This window comes from Salminus brasiliensis, chromosome 1 (assembly GCF_030463535.1).
Source record: "Salminus brasiliensis chromosome 1, fSalBra1.hap2, whole genome shotgun sequence".
Taxonomy (NCBI): Eukaryota; Metazoa; Chordata; class Actinopteri; order Characiformes; family Bryconidae; genus Salminus; species Salminus brasiliensis.
Genome location: NC_132878.1, coordinates 38,267,463 through 38,289,760, shown reverse-complemented (window position 1 = coordinate 38,289,760; position 22,298 = coordinate 38,267,463). Strand labels below are relative to the sequence as shown.

The window sequence follows — 22,298 nt, the reverse complement described above, 5'->3', positions numbered from 1 at the left end:
TGCTCCTGAAGTGACATGATTGTAGACCTGTAGGGCAGGGAGTGCGTAAGGAGGACAGTGGGGACATTTGTAGTTAATCCACTGACCTCTTCATTAGACTCACCTACCTTGTTGGTGTACAGTTAGAGACTATAGCTTATTTTTTGTGCATACTTTGTGTTAGTCATCTCCTGTCCATTCAGCAGTGAGTGGTCAGTCTCTGACCAGAAGACCACTGTTTTGCTGTTTTTGCTAATAATTTGCTAAGAAGTCTCCAAGTCATCCCAAAAACATTAAGTGACGTAAAGGTCTGGACCCTTAGGTGGCTAGAGCACTGTTCTGAGAACAGCAGCAGCTTCAGCAGTTTGATTTACTGATGTTCTTCATTTTTATCTGTTGTCTTTTCTTAGAAAAGAGAAAAGAGCTTCTTGGTCAGCTCCACATCCTTTCAGACCCACAGTCTTGAGTTGTCATTCTTCTTCAGTGCTGTTTATCAGATGGGGACAGTTTTGGTGGTCTCGTGGTCTTCGCTTGGTTGTTATTAGTCCCATCTTTAAATAATTTTGGGCCATTAGTTATCTAATCTTTAAAAAAATCACTGAAACAAGAACTGCTCCATCTGGTCATTGGAGTGAGCCCTGTGATGGTCTCTTTTCATTGATGGAAAAAGTCAAAGGTACTACCGTCAGTTTTGTACATCTAAGGTTCTTTGAAAGATCTGTGCTTGATCACTTTTGTGAAAGCTTGCAAATCTCATCCAGTGAACAGAAGGTTTGATTTGAGTGGTGCAGTCTTGTGTTTGAGTCTAGACTAAACCTTCACTTAGCCACTTAGCCTTCTCTGCCAATGCTTAAACCAATAAACAGGCATGGGTAAGTCTCCCCAGTGTACACATGTACCCTGTGATCCTGAATCCTGTTGCACCTAGATGGTAGTCGAGGAAAAGATATGCATATTTGAATACGGCAGCTGCCAATAGAGAAATTCAAATGTCTTGGGGGACTAGCTAGCACCCGGCCCATTACGCTTAATACTGTTATCTGGTGTTTTATCACTGTTGAAGTAAGGAGGGTGAGGAGGGGCTAGGGAGGGGTTGTAGTTCTTACACAGCAGTTGTAACTGTTAGAATAGACAAAGTAGGCTTTGATAAAAACAGCAGTTGTGTCCAATCAACAAGTGCCTCCGTGGGCAGTATACATTGTTCCCCACCTAAAAAGCGTTGGTCCCGTATTTGCATCAGGCACAAGGACAAAAATACATTTAGCAACATTAGCAGCAGGGCTGTGGAGGCCCCAGGCCACAGGTCTGCTTCACATTAGCAACAGGGTGTTGTTTTTATTTTGAGCAAATGGAGGGAAACAGAATGTAGGTCTGTGGCCTGCAAATGCTGGAGACTGCCGCTAGCGTTGCTGTGCTCCATCATGTTTATCCAGAGCTGTTGGTAGTGGAGTTTTATCAGTGTGCTGTTTGTACATACGTTACACTATATGCTGTTTAATGGAGAGCGGAAGCACACACAGTCATTGAGATACACTGCAGATAGTTTGTCCAGGTACTGTATAAAAAAAATATCTGCAGCTGCAATAGTTTATACTACATTCTTCAAAAATAAAGGTGCTTTGAGCAATGCCATTAGAAGAACTACATTTGGAGTGGAAGATAACACTAATGATCCTAAGTGGGAAGGATGTAGCCTGTAGCCTACAGACATGTTATTAACATATAGCTGCTAATTTTCAACTGCAATTTCATTATGACTATAACCTAGATATCATGCCCATGTGGGGTCTGCATGGGTAGCCCAAATGGAAACCAGAAAGTTTTGTCCTATGTTTTCCATGTTGGCTCCAAATATGGATGCCAACCAGTGACCCACAAGTGATGGGACCAGGAGGGATTAAGCTTGGGCCCCATCTGGTTTGAATACTGCACATAGGGCCTAGATGAGATCTATGCGAGATTGAGGTGGGCTGTAACCTGGCTATCCTTTGGCTCATTAGATCATTTGCATCATGTCGTCTAGCTTGAGAGCAACTGCAAGCCTGGAATCGTCTGCAATAGCTTCACTAAGTAATCACTAACACTTGTATACATACATGTCCCATATTATGGTGCTTTAAAATGACTACAAATGACACAAAACCACGTATGTATAAAAATGACCAGCGACTGTCATTGTACAGCAATGGTTAAGTAAAGTACAGGAGTCAGCTCTTATGATTACATGAGAACTGGGCTAAATTTACTTAAGCATTAATAAATAAAACCCTAAAGAAATGTTTAAGGGTGTGAGTTTGAATCCCGAGCCATGCTGCTTTGCCATCAACGGCCGGAGTCTGAAAGAGCACAGTTTGCTCTCTGTGTGGTTAGATGGTGCTCTCCCCCCTTATCACTCTTAAGTGGTGTTGGCTGGCACAGGTGTCTGGGGACCCATGATGATGATGGTTGGCTGGCCTCACATGTATTGGAGGAGACATGCGATAAGTCCTCACTCTTCTAGCGTCGGGAGCACTGCTAGTACTAGAGGGAGCTATGGAGGGGCGGGTTAACTGGCAGTACCAAACTGGGAGAAAAAGATGAAAATTTGACACTAAACAACTAAGAGAAAATGTTAAATATAGGTTTAAGTGAGTTGTCAAGACTTGTTATTATGTAGGTGTTATTATGTACGTCCTATGAAAGCTGCATTTCAGCAAAGTGTAGTTTCTTTTTTGTTTTAGCTTTGTCTCTGAAAATAGCCAGAGAATTGTATTTTACTCAAAAGACGAGCGCATGGTTTATTGATTGTCATTAGAATTGGTTTTGACGTTCCACAAACAAAGCACTTGCATCACCATATTTAGATCAATATATCACAGTGGCTCAGAGTTCTCCTTTTCATCCAGGCATCTTGCTTTTTAGACTGTTATATTGGCTCGTCTCCGATGCTGCACCAGCTCCCTCTGGCTGTTAATATTCTGCTGCCGTGTTCTGCCTGTCCCACTACTGTCTGTCAATTCGTCATCCGTCTTTTTTTCCCTTTATGGAATATAAGCCTGCCCCCTTGGGGTATGTGTTTTTTTTTGTGTGTGTGTGTGTGTGTGTGTGTGTGTGTGTATGGAACGCAAGTGGGAGTGTGGGCCACGGTGGATTTTAACGTTTAAATTTGGAGCATGTCAGTGCCTCGCTGACATGCCCATGCTCCCCTCTTCACCATTTGCAAGGGCAAGTGGAAATAAATATGATTAAAAATACATAAACATCAATAACAAAACCCTGACAAGCTGCCACCCTCGCTAAAAGGGTTAAAGAGAAGGGCAGACATGGTATGAAAACTTTATACATCTGCTGCAGCGCCTCATTTATTGTGGCCTAACCAGAAGAAAAGATCAGATTTGATGCTTTTTTTTCTTCATATTGCTGCACAGATACGCAGCGAGGCTTATTCTCTTCCATGTTCAGATTTTAATAGTGATAAGATTTCTAGTGCCGCTCTGAGCAATGCTCCAATCAGGTCTGAGACTTTTAGGTCACATTTTTCATGCCATTAGAATGGCTTGATATCGCTGTTGATCAGTGGTTTCAAACCCTCCTACGGGAGAGCTACCTTCCTGCAGGTTTCAGCTCCAACCCAAATCTAACACACCCCACTTAGCCACTCAAATACTTCCGAAGACAATAATTAGTTGGATCGAGTCGGGGGATTAGGGCTGGATCTAAAGTCTCAGCTGTGATGTTCAGGTAAATGACTTTTGTAATAAGAAATTACAAAAATCATTGTGGAGTGGGTTGCTAATTTTTTCTTTTTAAATAATTTTTACCCCACATTTCCCTTCCCACTCGTTGGGACTCTCTCCCCATCACTTGCAGTGCTCCCAGCACTAGGAGGGTAAAGACTAGCACATGCTTCCTCTGAAACATGTGCAGTCGGCCACCTCCGCTTTTCAAACTGCCCCTGAAGCATCACTGGAGCGCAATATAACCGCCCAGAGAAAGCATGGCCAATTGTGCTCTCTCAGGCTCCGGCAGCTGATGCAAAGCAGCAATTGTTGCTAAATAATACATTTTAAAACCCTTTAAAATAAATGTTTAAAATTAAGATTTTTTTATATCAACAGTTCTAACAATAGGTATATGTGGTGTCCAATGTAGAACTTGGAAGACTATCAAGCTTGTTCAGTATTAGCATAATTACTGTGTACTTTGTAATATTAGGTAAGCACAAGTTAGCACAAGCTAGGGTGTTAATTGAACACTAATGCTGCATTCCAGTGCTCATCGGAGGATTGTGTTTACTAGATGGTTAACTAGTCAACTAGTACAACTCAACTCTGTTCAAGAGCTTGTCTGAAGATCCACCTGCTAAGCATGGAGGTCCAAGGGATATCCCAAAACACTGACACTGAGTCATTTACCAACACTCAAATAATTGAATTAATGAAGTGAATTAATACTAGTCAGCTAAGCTTTGAAGCATCAAAACAAAACTGATTTTAAGAACATACAGAACAATCTGGAATCCAGAGTTTCCCACTTGTGAATACCACTTCACTGGCTGTTCGAGTGGAATTTACAAATGGTACAAACTGTATTTCCCAGTTTCGAACACCACTTAAATGCAGCATTACTCAAGTCCCGCTTAAGCATGGACTTTTGAAGCTTGTGTTGTGCCGCTCAAGTAACATACAGTACTTTGTCTCTGAACCTGTTAGTTTAGCCTGTGTGAGCTGCCTGGCTCAAACACTAACCTCTAAGACAAACAATGGATAAGCTGTATAGTGCATAGTGCCTGTTAGCTAGCTAGAACATCTGTAACCTGTGTAGTAATATTCATATTAGCTGACTAGTCTTATTTTAAATGGGGAAAAATGTATGGGCGTAAGCTCCACCTTTGGACGACGGTCTTTTTGGCCTACAAAGCTTTTCGGCCTTTTGGATCACTCGCCCCAGTTTCAAAGTCAGGGACCCACGGCAAATGCTCTCTGACAGGCCGTCAGATGACCAGTCATCACTAAGGTCCCCAACTCCTATCAAGCATTAACAGTGAAAACACACAAGGCCATTGTTGAAATGACCTTCCTCCTCTCCGACTGTCTCTACCGGCAACAGAGGAGGCTTTTAGCTTTCTCCCCTCCTTTATACACAGCTCTGAGATAAGACAGCATGTAATGTCTTTTCATGAAAGCTGGGGTCATTGAGAAAGGTTCTCTCAAACGTGAAGAAAGCCTAGCAGTTGCTTTATGAGGAATGGTGGGCATAATAAGTGACCGTATGTGATCCTTTACAGGAATAATAGAATATGGTCTTCAGTTTTCCATAGCAGGAGTAAGCTTGGACACCACCACAGAGTTCCTTTGTCTTTTTACTATCTTTCCTTTCTCCTTTTCTAATGTTATGCATGTGCGTTCACCCTGCCCACCGTCCACCACTCTCTAATATTAAATGTATCCCCTCCTGCAGCTGCTTTTCGCTTATAAGAGCATAATCAAAACCTTGTGTCTGAGAGTTGGAAATGGGCCCACTCCATTTCATTAAGTCAAATCTGCGCATTCTCCACTTTATTGGTTTTCATGACTTCAGATTGTAGTGAGTCCGGTGGTGATACCCTGACTCCATGCAACCTTTTTAAAAAAGGAATTACATTTGCTTTAGGTATGTGCAAATGCATTCTTTTTAAACCCACCTGTTCATAGCTCCCAATAGCACTAGAAATCTTGCCGACACTAGGAGGGTGAAGACTTCCTCCGATACACGCCCCCTTTCAAACTGCTCCTGATGCGGTGTCACCAGGCAGCTGCCATGCCTGGAGAAAGGCACAGGGTCCCCAGCCCTGCAGAAGCCTGCACCGACCAACTTTGCTTTAATAGTGATGAGGGCAATGAGCGCCATTTACCCACCTGGAAAGCGACATGACTTGCAACCTCCAAGTCATAGTGGGAGCGCATTAGACCGCTGAGCCACTCTGAGCCCGGAAATGCATTTTTAACCTTGTTTTGATGTTACATCATTTATGAGCCATTACTCCAAATAAAATGAATGAGCAATGCATAACTTGTCATATTTTTAGGAACCTTTCTATGTTAAATGGATTTATTCGCTCCTCAGAAAGATGATGGAATGGCAGTGAATCTTTACGCGAGCCCTGCTACATAACACTGACTTAACCATGCCATAAACAGGCCATGGCAAATGTCATGTTTATGGCAGACTGTTATGACAGATTGTCCAGAGCAGAGATGGAACAGTGTCCTATCACCATTACTGGTAACTGTCATGACAAATATTGGACATATTGTGTCATGACAATTACTGGTCGCTGTCATGCAAAAGCCTTTTATCTCCGTAATTTGTTACATTGTGTCAAAATTCCGGACAATATGAACGGACCAATAGAAATGCTCCAAGATGACTTGGAATGACTTGTCATGTTTATGGTATAACATTTTGAAGTCATGTTTATGGCATGATTATTTAGGAAGTGTATGTCAGTGTTATGTAGGAAGGTACAAGTAAGGTGTTACTAGAACGGCTTTGTTTCGGCACATAGGTAGATTTGGCTTTGGTCTTTGGCCAGAGATACTGCGTTAAGCCTGTGCACTGCATGGAAGAGGGAGATGTTGAAAGAAGAGAAGACAGGAGAGGAAGAGCCTTGTCCACTTCTTCCTATTTAATCTGCAGAAAAATGAGCTCTGCCCCACGGGGCAAACAGTTTAGACTCGGCTCAACAATGGTTCCTTTGTGCAGCGCAGTTTTCCAATTTGCATGCAATTTTTGAATCTGTTGGTCAATCAGGTGGCTGCATTGTTCCGCTGCGCGGTTGTTTTGATGTGAAGAGGAGCAAATAGCTGTAGGAAATACCTAATTAACAGCTCAGGATAGGATAGAGATGGACTGCTCTGAGGCACTGGGAGCTTCATCCCAACTTTTAATTGGCTTATCCTCAGTTTTAAAGGTGAATGTACCTGTATGTGTAGAGCTGCTTTAAGGCTGAGATGTGCATAGCATAAGGGAGGTGAATGTATCATGGGATTTGAATGCACAACGTCATTGGTGGGTGTTGCTTTGTTGCAAGAGGAATGCTACATTTTGTAGCCTGTCTGTTTGCTTTGGCCCACTTTCTCATGCCGGTGCCCCTCCTGCACAACAGTTTGTCTTTGGAAACGGTTGCCATGCATAGCAATGATTCATTAGTGCACCCATCTCTTTTCTCTTCAAGAATGGCACTGATGAAGGTGCACTTTTTGAGCGTTCAGAATCTCTCATAGTATTTGTTCAGATTTTGATGTTTCTGATGATTAGATTTATATATTTTTTGTGTGTGTTTCTGTCTCCCTCAGTGTAATGTCTGGGCTGGAGCGCGTGCCGCCGAGGGAATGAGACTGCGTGGCAGGGATCTGGAGGATTCCGCTGTCTCCTGGATACCGAGTGTCCTGGGCGTGCAGAGTGTCCGGCTCCGCCTTCGCCTCGATCGCCGTGACGACAGGGGGAGGGGCCTCTGGCAGCTGGTGGACCTGGACAAAGAGACGGCGCCCAATGGGCTGAGGTTGCACGACAGGACGCCGCCCACCTGTTTACAGAGTAAGATGCTGCGGAGTGGTTTTCCTGCTTTAACACACCTGAACAACTACTCTACAAGCCTTTCCTGTGTGTGTGTATATATATATATATATTTATTTATATATGCATACATATATGTATGGTGGCATGCAAAATGAGGCTGCACAATATATATGATTCGGCATCATTATCGCAATGTGGCATGACATTGCAATTATTTTTTTTTTTTGGACCATTGATCATTAAAAATTCCTATACATTTTTATTATGGTATCCCCATAAGTAGTCCTTTCATAGTTTTCTCTACTTTCAGATCTTTAACTTGCCTTTAACTGCCTTTTTAAGACATAATGCATAGTTTAATACATAATACCCTATGTTGTACTAAACAATTTCTTGTAATTTTGTGTTTTTTGAATCTGTTTTGCACATTAATACATTTTTCTAGGATATCTTCTTATGTGTTGTGCATAACTTTATTTAGAAGGCCAAATAATACCTGCATGTGTAGAGCTGCTCTAGGATTGAAATGTGCTTATATAAGGGAGATGAATGTATTATGGGATTTGAAGGCAGTGGATGGAATGCTGCATTTTGTAGCCTGTCTGTTTGTTTTGGCCCACTTTCCGGTGCCGGTGCCCCTCCTATAAAACAGTTGTCATGCATAGCAATGATTTTTTCCTAATCTTTTGTGCATAACTTTATTTAGAAGGCCAAAGAAACATCCCTCTTATTTTAAGAGAACATCCCTTGTTAGCTGGGTTACATTGATATGTTTTGTCACAGGGAATGAAATAAAGCCCTTCTCTGACTCGCTCATTAAGCTTCATCAAGCCAGTAGCTGCTACTTACCTGCCTGCTCATTACTACTTTAACTAGGGCTGCATTTTCCAGAGCTTTCATTTGTGCACTACACATAACAATCATTTGTACAACATTTTTAGTGTCCATTATTATGCTCTAATTAAGGCAGATCAAGCTAATAACGTCTCAAGCTTATCATTGCTAATTTACTGGCTTTATATGCAACTTTAGAGTGAATTGGGTTCATAATAATGGGTTATAATGTGAATATTTTTGGTACCTCTAGTTAACATATTTTAGGAACATCTGGTGTGTATTAGTCCTTAATTTTACACTAGGATGTCTATGAACCTACTTTATTAATAACTACTAGTCAACACCTAACCTTTTAGAACGGGTGTCATCAGATTTGATGTCTCTGTATCAATAAATGTTGTAAAAAATGATAAATAAATAAGAGTGCTCTGGAAAATACTCAACACACTCTTGCTATTAAGTTGTAACAAGCCTAAGTTAATGCCTTCAAGCAGATACTGACCTGAGGGCATTACAATGTCCATCTATACTAAAATCCTACCTGTTATTCAAAAACCCATGCACTAATAATACAATACAGCTCTTAGGCTGTGCTTTTGCAGTGTAATAATCTGTGATGTACAAAAGAGGTTTTGTTTTTGTTTAGGTTTTTATAAAGGATTAAAAATGGGTTCTTTAAAACATTTCCAATGGTTCTCTAGAGAACCATCTACAAAAGACTTTCCACCAAACCAAAGAACCCTTTAACCAGGCAACAATCACTGAAGCATTCAAACAGTACTCCAGGTTGTTGTGATTTCAAAGAGATACCACAATACCCATAATCCCAAATGGTGGCAAAAAATCGAACTCTCATCATAGTCTGAACTCGACATGTTTATTGGTTCAAAGTCAGTAAATACAGCTCCATCAACACGTCTGCTTTTCTAATTCAGGCTCTTTTTTATCAGTACAAAACTGTTTGAATGCACACAGCCTGATCCTAGGTCATTTAAGGGGCCAATATCCTACATATCCATATCCACTCTTAACTTTTATTTATCCTTCATTAATTCCATTAATTTATCCTTATTTATCCTTTAATTATCAGGCCGCTTTTTCTTATTGTTCCTTTATGACTGGCATATGCAAATGACCTTGCTTCTGATTGTCTGCCCTGTATTGTGACTCATTTGAAAGGCAATCTGGACTGAAACACACACTGTATTTGCAGCTTGGTTTCCTTTAATGGATTGTGGCCTTTAATCTGAGCTTAACTACTCCATATAACTTCAGTGTGAATGGGTAGAGCTAAACCGCTGCAGGCTTCCAATGATTTATTTGAACCGTTCTCTGTTTGGGGACAGAATGAATGTATAACATATGCCTATAATAGAGAAAACAACAGTTTGGTGCACAAGTTTTCTGCAATTGAAAGGTCAAAACTATACATTACATATACAGTAATAAGTATACACTAAATTATTTCTTGTATGGAGGGTTCCTTTGTGATTTTATTCCTGCCAGAATCACAGATCATGTCTGTGTTTCTCTCCGTTGTCCTCTGAGAAAATGACAGACTGAATCACCTTTTTCCAGGCAGATATTGCCTCACATCAGAAAAAAAAGATTTTTGGCCACTAGTGAATCGATAAATAAAAACTTCCTGAAACAAAAACTTCCCGAATCGAAAATTCAATCAAATTGCTGTTGGAACCAGCATCTCAAGTGGGAAAACACTGATAATCTTCATGTACAGTGCCATCTGTCAAGGGGTGGATATATTAGGCAGCAAGTATACGGACAGTTCTTGAAAGTGGTGTGTTAAAAGTAAGAAAAATGGGCAAGTATAGGAATCTGAGCAACTTTGACAATAACCAAACTGTGATGGCTTGACAACTGGGTCAGAACATCTGCAAAACATCGGGCATGGCCTTGCGGGGTTTTTCGAGTATGCAGTGATAAGTACCTACCAAAAGTGCTCCATGGACACCTTAGGCTCATTAATGCGATCCACGGAGACCCCACCTCACAGCTTACAGGACCTACCTACTCTGTACCAAGAGCCCTGGCACCGAAGTGGTGGAACGAACTTCCTCTGGGTGTCCAAACAGCAGAGTCGCTTTCTGTCCTCAGACTGAAGGCCCACCTCTACCGAGAGTAGTTGGGCATGTTGTAGTGTCTAAGATAGGGATCCTAGTCTATACAAACTAGCTAAGGGTAGTTATAAGGATATGTAAATGTAAATCAACAGGTGTTGCTAATTAAAAACCTTGTACCTTGGACATTTTTCATATATATATATATATATATATATATATATATATAGAGAGAGAGAGAGAGAGAGAGATAAATAGATAGTATGGAGGGAGGCTTTAGCAAGAAGGAAGAAAACGGCAGAAAAGTTGTCTGGAGAAAGCTTTACTTCATTTAACACTGGGATTTAGAGGGTTCCTGAGCTCTGAAAAGGTGACGATTAATGTGAGACGTTCTTAATTACCGCAATCTCTCAGATCAGAGAGAGTGAAAGGGAGGGGGAGATGGGTGCTATTTAATCCTTCTTGCTTTTTTTCTTTTCCTATTTGAGATGTGGTGTCTGAATTCAGTACATACCCTGAATGCATCTCACCTTGGAACACACACACACACACATATGCACACCCACGCACACTTGCAGTTATTTTTTGCCTCACCTCGTCACATGGTTTTATTGCGGTATCAGATTTCCCCTGTCTGTTGCCATGGCAATGTGCAGCGTAGTAAATAACTTCTCGTTGTTGTTTGTGGCGGATAATGCATTTATTAGAATACAACAACCCCCCCTACACCCCTGTCTGCCCCTGCTTCCTTCCTCTGACTGTAGGCGTTGGCAAGCGCTGTGCCTTTTTCAAAAGCCCGCAGTTCCCTTTTATTGTTTTGGCACGGATTAGCGTGTGCAAACAATTAAGATGAGAGTCAGTGGCAGTATTTTAGTACCAAACTCCAGTCAATGGAAGCCGCCTGTGTGGATGTGTGTTCATAGCTAGATTGGAGCAGATATGATCTCTCACTTGGGATAAGGATCCTTTTCTGTTTTGCAAGTTGCTATCAGGAACATACCACAGCTGTATGGGTGTGTGTGTATGTGTTTGGGTGTATGGCAGCTTGAAGAACGCCCTCAGTCCAACAGCTGGCAACAGTGAATCTTATTTGGGTTTGAAAATAGCAATCATCCCACCACTTTATCTGCAAAACATTTCTCAGCACTTTGTCATTATTGGGAGCCATCCAAACCTTGTCTTGGAGAGTATGGGCTGTGGTTGGATTTTTGTTGTTGCTGCTGCTGCTGTTGATTTGTAGACATTCAATTGCAGATGGTTAAAGGGGGGGGGGGGGGGGGGTTTAAAGGATTTCTTACAATGGCCACATAGGCCAGTTGTTGTTGAGATGAGAACAGAGTCATCCTGAGTATCTGCATACTGTGTTAGCCTCCTTTCACCCTGTTCTTTAGTGGTCAAGCTGTGTGTGTGTGCATTTACACATCTGTGTCGGCAATGGGTGCAACTTAAAGTAGCTGAATGCATTCATGATTAAGAGGGGTGTCCGCAAACATTTGGACAAGCAATGTATATACCACCACACATACATGTTTTACATGGCTCATTGCGTATTTATGGGTTTATCTACCAAAACCAGTTGGAATTCATTTCTGTTGGCCATTTTCCAACCTCTCCTAGACTTAAACAGGATGTTTTTATTATTGTGTCTATAAGACAGATATATGTTAATGAGCTCTGTCATAATTGGCTTCCCTATATTCAGCCTCATTTAAAAATCAGTCCAGGCTGAAACCCTTCTTATAACTTCAGCAGGGTTAGAATTTAGGTGGAGCTAAATGGTTGTAGGTTAGGTGGATATATGTAAGTGTATTGTTTTTGTGATATCACAAAAAGCAGTAAATTTAAAACAGGCTGTTTTTGCAGTTTTCTTCACAATTGGGAGTCTTCTTTCAAATGGACTAGGCTTAATCACTGTCTAGGAAACTGACCCCTAGTGTAAGAAATATCTTTGTTGTAGCTTTGTTGTTAAGTTTTCAAATGTCTGGTTTTAGTCACCACCACTGTGAACAATTCTCATTGATCTTTATTTACATCTAAACTATTTAATCATGCCGAAATGTTGAGCAGTTGGTGACATTGCCCTCTAATGTTCACACCGCATCATTGCCTGTAGTATTTCCTCAAGAACAGAAAAAAGAAACGCCTCAGGGTTGCCTGTAATGTTTTCTCCTTTCCCCTCATTTACAAGAACACACATGCGCACACACACACACACATATGGTAGTTGTCAGTCCTGTGCTGTCCGTCTCCTCCAGCAGTGGTAATTGGCTTGAGATGATTGAGTTGCCGCTGAAGATGAATCTATGCGTTTAATTAACTTTTGATTTATTGGCTCTCGTCCTCTGCCATATGGCGTTGGAAAATTAAAAATAAAACTGGAACAGGGAGTGGTCAGCTGGGCAGGAGACTGGCACAGCTCATTTAAAATAGTCTAACGACACACACTTTACAGTGCTGAATAGCTGCCGTGCTGACCAGGCAAAGGCCCATCTGTGTGAATCTATGGTTGTGACTTTAGACTGCTCTCTGCTGTTTGTAGCAGTGTACGTCTCTGAACTCACAATCATTAGATTCTTTAGTTGCAATACATCATGAAATCTTTGAAAATTTGTATAAATCTGTGAAATATTTAATTGTTTTAGTACAATTTATTTTATTGTTTTTTTTTTGAGGGAGGGGGCTGTGTAGGTGAGGGTTTTTTGGTGCAAAAATGGCTACATACAGCACACAGGCAGTTGGGCTTCAGCCCACACTATGACAGATGGTTTGACGGCTTAAACTAGAGAAGTGCATCAACTATGTTCCAAAAAATTTATGCTATTAATAAGCAACTTCATTTTCACAGGCCTACCACTTATACATTTACAAATAACCAAAAATATTTGGCTCAAAATGGCATTCATGCTTTATTGAATAAGCCTAGCATTCAAAAACTGCCTGCACGCCCTGCCCGATTTGTGCCGTTAGCTCTTTATAGTTTTGGGATCTGTGGGCACATCTGTGGAGACCCAACCTGCCAAGATTCTCCTGTGTCAAGAACGATGTCTGCATTTTTTCGTTATTTATTAGATTAGTCTTTTAGATTTTTTAAGAGTGCAGGGTACCTGAGTAGGTCTGAGCTCTTTGTCAAAGTGTGACTGGGCCCCCACAACAGTGCAACAGTGTAGCAGCTGTAGATGTGGCAGGATGGTGTGCTGAATGTGAGATGAGACATCAGGATGCAAATAGCTATGTGGTGTATCACACATTTAGAGCTGGACTAGGTGATTTTGTAGAAGAAAAAAAATCCAACTAAAACTACTGTAGCACAAACTCGCTACAGACAGCATTGGAGAGACGTGCATAACGCAGCAGGGAGGGTGCTTTTTAAAGGTTTCGAAGGTGTGGAAGAAGTGGAGGAAGCTCTCATAAATGCAAATAAACGCAAATATACTAGCTATCTAAATGACCTCATTTTTAAAACATCCCATTGAGAGCCAATATAGGCCAAAAAAGTCTTATTGACACTCATTGCTCAGAAGAAGGGGAGATACTAGGGTTTAAAGTATCAACTCAAGTAAAAGTGTAAAAGTACTGGTTTTAAAACAACTTAAAGTAGAAAACTAAAAGTAATATAAGGAAAACAAATGTCAAAAGCTTAGGCCACACCACAGGGGCCTATAGTGCACTACCCCACCTCCTCAAAAAAAATATTCATACTAGGCTACATAGGTCTGCTATGTGCTTGCTGGAGTGTGACGTGGTGTGCAGGTGCGATGGCTTGCTTACAAACCAATAGGGTGTCAGAATGGTATGAATGGTGAGTTTCCGGATGGCGTGATTTATCTGGATTGGGAATGAAAACAAACGGAAATGAAATAGCAGTAACGAGGCTATTTTTAAAAAGCGTAGAAAGTACAGATAATTGAGTGAAAATGTGAGGAGTAGAAGTAAAAAGTTGTCTAAAAAATAATTACTCCAGTAAAGTATAGATAACCAAAATCTCTACTTAAGTAAGGTAACAAAGTAGTTGCTAGTTATCTTACACCTACTAACATAAGCGTTGAACTAATACATAACGTAGCTGCTTAAGTAGCTAGCTATATTGACCACATAACTATGAACACCATAAAAATGAGATACCTTATACCTGCCCAACAGAAAAATAGCACCTTTTGGTTTGACATCACTCATGCATTGTTGCTCATAAAACATAGCTATAGTAACAATATATAAAAGAAAATGCCTGCAAACTTTCATGTGGGAATCTGAAACAGCTCCATAGTGCACTCATGGTATTGTGACTACAACACCACAAATAATGCAGTATAGTCAAAAAACGTTGACTAGAAGTTGGTTGATGTGGTGCAACCGATAACACCACTACCTGCCAGTAAGCTGTCACGCCATGTGGCAGACTGGGGTTCGTTGGTCTGGGTGATAATGCTGCACTACATCAATAAGGAGTCCTTGGGCACGACTCCTAACGCTACATTGGCCAACCTCTGTTCTACAAGTAACCACGTAAGTCACTCTTGATAAGAAGGTCAGCTAAATGCAATGAGTGTAGATGGAAACACTGAGGAGCTAGGGTGGCAAATTTGAACAGAGCTTACCGCCAGTTTACTAACATTAGATGTGGTGGTTGGTTGTCAGCATGAATGTTCAGTATAGGTAGCCAATACAGCCGGACTCACAAACACCTTTGCCTAGTCACAGAGTGGACTTGCCAACATGAGCATTAATCGTGAGGTGAGCTGTTAGCGAGGACTTTGCCTCAAGCTCAGTTTCAAAGGTTTTCATCAGTAACTCATTTAAGTAAGTTAATCTATCAATAGCGTGTGTGTAAAAGTTTAACGTTAACATTCAGTTGAAGGACGTAGATGTTGTTTTAGTGAAGGAAAGCCCCGCAAGTCATGTTTTGCTTAGGGCCTGAAGCAAAGAAGCAAAGAATACAGTATTCTCGTGCAAAGATCAGAACCTCGAGTTATTGATGTGGTTGCTGAAGCTGCTTGTGAAAGTTTTCTTCCTGTGCGTTTTTATGAGACTTATATGAAATTAATTTTTGTGAAAGCAATGCTCCGGTCTTGATAAGCCCGAACGCTAAATCTACTATATAGTGGCTGAATGACAGCGCTGGGTCGTGCTGGACAGATAGAAATGATATGCTTTTTTCTCCGGCTAACAGTATCTCTCCCTCGCTCTCAGCCTTTTGTTTTTTTATTGGCGAGGGCTGTTGTCATGGCAACCCTTTGTGGGTTATCGATCTTGCTGATGACCTATTTGATTTTCTTTCCTTTCTTTTTTTTTGCGGTTGAGGTGTGTGTGTGTGAGAGAGAAAACTCACATGTCACATTGTGTAGCTTTGTAGTTCTGTATGTGGCGTCTCCTGTGCCTTGGTGTTTTTTTTATTTTTGTGTAGAATGGGCTCGCTTTTATAAGACTGGTCTCGGAATTTTTTCTATGCGGAAAATGTAGATTCAACTCAGTTGAAATGTAGATTCAACTCAGTTGAAATGTAGATTCAACTCAACACAGTAGAGTAATGTGAAACATATCTAATTTTAAGTACAACAGATAATAAAGAGAGCTATGAAATAATGACATTTTAGCATCCCTAATCGAATGTCCTGTTAATTCCATCTCTACCTTGTTCACATGTATACAACAAGTCTGCACAACCCTCCACCACCTGTCACCTCCCTTTTAACACTGTCATCTATCATTCCTGACTCTACATTTTAGAGAGCCACAAAGCATAATCCACCCAAATTCCAATTCCAAAATTCAATTCTGCCCCTCTAGCAAATTCCTTCTTCTTTATTTGACTGGATTTAAAGTGCACATATCACCTTTAATCATGACATTCTTTCAGAGCTGAGACTTTGGGTACAAATAGGTCAATTCAGTGGGCATTGCATGATAGAACAGAATAGAATAGACTTTATCGTCCAACTAAGGCTGGAAAAAAAGCCTTAGACTAAGGCTTGTTCTTGGGTCTCACCTCCGAGACATGCTAAAACATCAAATGTTAACACACAAATCCAAAATCTCAAAATATGACATACATCCCATGACATTTATATTAAACATTAAAAGCATACAGTAATGAAAAAAAAAAAAAGAATTTGAATTCTATGGTTTTATGTATCAGGATATAATAATAAAAAACAAAACAGCTGGTCCTTAAAGGGTCTTAAAATCCACTGTGCCATTGTTTATTTAGAAAAAATGAAGCCAAAATGGAAAAGCCATTTGTGGAAAAGCGAAGTACACCCCACAAATCAATAGCTGTTGAACCACCTTTAGCAGCAATACGTTGATGTAATGGTTTTCTGATTGACTATCAGTCTCGCACACCGTTCTGGACAAATTCCGGCCCACTGTTCTTTACAAAATTGCTTCAGCTTATAAAGCTTTGTGGGCATTCCTTTATTAAGACTTAAGGTCCCACCACAGCATTTCAGTTGAGTTGAGGTCTGGACTTTGTCTGGGCCATTGCAAAACATTGATTCTATTTTTTCCCAAACACTCTTTTGCAGATTTGCTGCTGTGCTTGGGGTCATTGTCCTGTTGCATGACCCAATTTCGGTTAAGCTTTAACTGCTGGATAGATGGACTCACATTTGGCTCTGGAATACTTTGGTATACAGAGTTAATTGTCAACTCCACGACTGCAAGGTGCCCAGGTCCTTCGGCTGCAACACATAACCCCTCCACCACTGTGTTTCCGGGTTGACAAGCCATGCTTGTTCAGTCTTTTTCTAACTGAACTGTCATGAACCTCAACATTAAACATGCTAAATGAGGCCTGTAGAGTCTGAAATGTAGCTCTTGGGGTTGTTGCAGTTTCCCTAAGTGTTGCACGGCCTAAACTTCTGGGAAGATTGTCAGCTGTCTTGAATTTTTTCACTTGTGAATAATCTTTCTTTCTGTAAAATGACAAACTTTAAATTGTTTGGAAATGGCGTAATGACCCTTCCCAGATTGATAGGCAGCAACAATTTCTTCTCTAAGATCATTGCTGATGTCTTTCCTCCTTGACATGGTGTTAACATAGACTTAAATGCTCCAAACCAGCAAACTGCCAGACCCTCTGCTTTAATAGAGGTGGTCACACTTGCTGGTGATCAATAAATCACGGGCGTTTGATTAGCAACACTTGGCTGCTACTTACCCTCTTAATTCCTATGGAAGCAGCAAGGGTGTTCTTAATTTTTTACACACTGCCTTTGCTTTTGGCTTCATTTTTGTTGAATAAGTAATGGCACTGTGGAATCTGTTGGGTGGTGTTGTTCATCTGAGGTTTTATTCGATTTTTTTTAAAACCATAGAATTCAAAGAGGGAGTATTTTATTTTTCACCTGACAGTAGCATTTGCACAAGTCAGTTCCATGTTTTTGCATGTACAGCACTATGGAAGCGTCATGTGCTTTATTAGGATCAATTCACAGGATGTTCTGATGCCACAGGCCTTTCATATGTTGCACCAGCTGAATGAGAACATTTGTTCAATTGCTTTTATTTCCACAATACTAAGACTCAGAGACAAAGGACAGTGAACTTGAACTCACCTCTTTGTTTTGAGGTGTGTGTTTGTGTGTGTGTGTGTGTGTGTGTGCATGCACAGTTCAGACCACTAGTCTGACCTTCAGTTGACCTGGAAGCAGTTTGTCAAAGGCAAGGGTCCCGCTGGGAGGTCATGGCCAGGCCTGTGTGAGAGGGAGAGTGTTTATGTGGAAGAAGCTGCAGGGAATATATATATATATATATATATATATATATATATATATATATGTATATATATATATATATATATATATATATATATATATATATATATATATATATATATGTGTGTGTGTGTGTGTGTGTGTGTGTGTGTGTGTGCGTGTGTGTATGCGTGTGTGTGCATGGTTCTGTTCGGAAAAACAGCTGCATGAGTGTTGCAGCGCTTGTGGTCTTTCTGTAGCTGGAGGATGGTGGTGTGGAAAAAAAGGGAAGAGGTAATTTATTGCCCCCCTCCCCACCCACCTCTGTCTGCAGCTGTAACCCTTTCATGGGATGCTGGAGAATACAGCTGAGTACTGTAGAGTTTAAAGGGTTTATCCCTGATATCATGGAAGAATTTATTTTTCCACTTTAGCTTTTAAATTAAAGAGTTTGACGCAACATGTAAATACTGGTAAAGTTTCACAGCATACCATTTTCTTGCCAGTCTCTTACTTGGAAAATAGCTACAAAAAACTTAAATAATATATATATATATATATATATATATATATATATATATATATATATATATATATATATAGAACATAATAAAGGCAAAAAAACATAAATAATCATGTAAAAAGACATGTAGAACAACCAGAGGAAAAAAGCTACAGCCTTATTACTGGAGCTACACATTTAAATAATTAGCTGTCATTTTGTTTACTGAGCTTTAGGTTCTCTTTAGGATCATTGTTAGACTTTTATTTTGAAAGCTTATAAATTATTTTCAAATTGTATAAAAAAATATTTTTGTGTATTAACCCATTTATTTTGCTAAAGAAAAGTGCGTGTGAGACAGTGATATATCACTTGCCCTGATAGATGTTGCATCAGTGTGGCACTTTCTATAAATCATGTTCCTCTTCAAGTGCATGGAGGGAATGGAGCAAAGGCCAGTCTCACAGCTCATAGCCTAGACCAGGACTGACCAGAAGATTGGCCCACAGGCGAAAGCTAAACCCATGAGAACATATTTTTGTACTAAATAACTTCGATAATTCATATTTTCTTTATGTTTTAATAACAAATATGTTGTCTTTTTGGCTGTCGGTCCATCACAAACACTGCACTTTGGCAGCTCCCAGAGACAAAAACCAGTACCCTTTAAGATCATATCTTCTGCACACCTGTTCAGTAAGAGCACTTTATAAAGATTTACTTATTTATTTATTTAATATAATTATGACTGATCATTTATTGTAATCCAGTAGTGGAATGATCATGTAATAATCCAAGAATTACAGTATTGTGAAACTGGTGCAGTTTGGAGAGTGTTACTAAGGCTCAACAGCTTGTGAATGTATGTGTTTTTTGTTTTTAATAGTTATTATTATTATAAAAAATAAATAAATGTTTTATCATGCAGGGGGACGCTGGCATGGTAAGTGTCTAAGGTCCAACATGATTACAGCAGGCCTGTTGGTATATGACTCCACTCTCGGTTCACATCCCTCTGGTTTAGAGTAAGTGCTAGAGATGAATAGTGCCTGTAATAAATAGCGCTGCTGTTGGGAGTGCGGTGGTGATGAAGGCTTGGTTTTATTACAGTGAGGGCAGTCCGGCGTGCTGGGTCTGCAGTGGACAGCTGCTCTCCGCTGGGGATTCATCTGCAGCCGGTGCAGACTTTCAGACTAGTACATTAACGTCCGTACTTAGAGCATTGTACTGTTGCTCCCCCCTATTCAAAATCACCCCTTACAAAAAAAATAAAATAGTTAGTATTACTGCGACATGCTGGCTGATTTATTGCAGGGGCAGTGCTCCCCTAATCAGAAATGCGTGATACACACCGATCTATCCAGCATGCAGTGTGGAGATTAGGAAGTAAACCGCAGGGTTCATTAACGGGGCCGGATTAGCGGGAGCAAATGCTAGCTTTTAGACCGTGTTCCAGGAAATGCACTAACTGCGTGCTTTTGGTGTGTAAGCAGCATTTTACATCAATTTAAATTTTTTATAATATTTTTAAAAATATTTTAAAGACAAATAAGTGTCTGTTGTCTAAATAGATTTATTGATTTATTAAAACGAATGACTACTGAGCTAATTAAGATGTACACAGAGTAATTCGGAGTTGGTGTGACATGCTCCGTTCAAGAGACACGGCTCGCTGCGGTGGGGACGTCTGAGGAGTTTAATGCCTCTGAAAGCTACACAACATAAAAATGATGACGGACACACTGTTTTACGGTAGATTTGAATTTTAAATGTAATTTAAAATATATAGACTTAAGGCAAAGGTTGAAATAGAGGGCATCGTGAGGACAAGTAGTGCCTAAATGCATTTAGCAGTATTTTAGCATTGTTAGCATTACGTCTAGAACTGGTTTTTGAGTAGTAATTAAAATGGTTTTATTTGTGTTTTACAAATTTAATAAACAAAGGATTTCGCCGTTAAAATGTAGCTATGTATTTTTTAATGATATGCTGCGGTGTAGTGAACTTTGGGTTAAATTCGGTTGCTGAAATGCCTTTTTGAGGGAGGTGTGTGTGTGTGTGTGGGGGGGGGGGGGGCAGATTAATCAGGTTTCACACCACTTGGGAAAACAGGCAGTTTCTTTTAAAATTGCCTTTTTTATTTTGGGGGGTCTTGAGACCGGCAGCTCCGCAGCAGCGCGAGCCGCTTTCGGTGGGAGGATGTTAGGAACCCAGTTGCCATGACGACCGCAGGGGGGAAGCAGTGGAAGGCGGGTGGTGGAGGAGGAGGAGGAGGAGGAGGCGAGGAGGTGGGGGGCGGTTAGTGCGCGTGTCGGCTGCGTGGCGCGCGGCAGTCGTCGAGAGCGCGCGCGGTGCTGCCTCGTCTCGGGGTTGCCGGGATTTTTTTCTATCGCGAGCTCAGCGCGAGGGCCGGTCAGAGAGGGACGCGGAAGCAGCGGAGCGGCGGACACGGGCCGGTACGTGCGTCCGAAAGACGAGAGCCGGGTTAGCCTGCGCTCTGCGGCCATTCAGTGTGTACGGTTTATTTAAGGAGAGGAGGAAGGAAACCGCGTCACGCAGCGCAACAGCACACACACACTGCTCATAAACACACACACACGCGTGTGTGTATATGAGTGTCGTGTCGGATTTCGCTGTGTGTGTGTGTGTGTGTGTGTGTGTGCGCGTGAACTGACGGGAATTCGCGTGGTCGTGCGGTTCGCTGGAGGAGATTTTATTGGGCACGAAATTTGTGCCATCAGAATGAAAAGTCGCCTCCCTCGGGGGCAGCCGAGCATTTAACGTCGAGCATGCGCAATACTGTACATTACCGAGAGAGAGAGAGAGAGAGAGAGAGAGAGACATAGAGAGAGAGAAGTAGAGGGAGATGGAGAATGATGGACAGTGATGGACGGAGAATGGGAGAAAGGGATCTGGAGAGTGGCAGAAGGGGACAGTGATGGAATGGGGAGGAGAGGAGGACGGAGTGGACGAGATAAATGAGAGTGATGGGATATTGATAGAAGGATTCAATAGACGTGAATTGGAAAAAAGGAGTGGGAGTGGGACAGCAAGAATAAATGAGGCAGACAAGAGTGGAAAAGTGATCAAAAATGGCAAAGAGAGGGAAAGATGTAGAGAGTAAGAAAATGGGAACGAGAGCTGGAGATGGAGAAATGACTGATAGAAGGAGAAAGAGAGGTTCACAGTGGTAGAGTTGTGAAGAGGTGAAGTGGGAGAGGTGAATCAGAAGGTTGTTAAAGTGAAAGTGAAGGTTGCTAGTGTCTCAAAGGCTGTGTTTCATATCAGTGAGTTTTATTTAAGACTGTTGGCTCCTATTGCTTCTATAGCTGATTGATTCAGCACATCTGGCGTCTATCTTGTGAATGAAACATTTGGAGTTTGTTTTAAAGCGGGCAGCATGCACACTGGAGGAGGACGTGGAGGATCCTCTAAACACTCATCAGTCCTTGGCTTAGCAGTGCCACTGTGTCTTTGTCTCTACACAGTTCTGCTTGGATTGCCAAATTTGAGAATTTGCAAATAGCAGTGTGCCAGGATGCAGCGCGGTGTCATGTTTTCTGTGTTTATGTCATGTGTGTGTGTTTGTGCAGTACATGTACATGTATGGATATTTACAAATTTACCGTAGCTTGTAATCATGCCCTACCTATCCCAGACACAGCGAAACTG

At 41.1% G+C, this 22,298-nt stretch overlaps 1 protein-coding gene across 4 annotated transcripts in view; it reads left to right on the top strand.

Moving 5' to 3' along the window:
- The window catches only part of scml4 (Scm polycomb group protein like 4), a 51,957-nt gene that overhangs the window by 2,533 nt on the left and 27,126 nt on the right, over window positions 1-22,298 (top strand). For 2 of the 4 annotated variants that reach the window (XM_072678837.1, XM_072678830.1), the window contains exons 1-2: window positions 7,135-7,190; window positions 7,296-7,536. In XM_072678837.1, coding sequence (XP_072534938.1) covers window positions 7,176-7,190; window positions 7,296-7,536 — 256 coding nt within the window. In that variant the 5' untranslated portion in view covers window positions 7,135-7,175. Of the gene's footprint in view, window positions 1-7,134; window positions 7,191-7,295; window positions 7,537-20,944; window positions 21,083-22,298 lie in introns of those variants that run through there. The other 2 variants (XM_072678844.1, XM_072678853.1) reach the window with 2 other exon arrangements.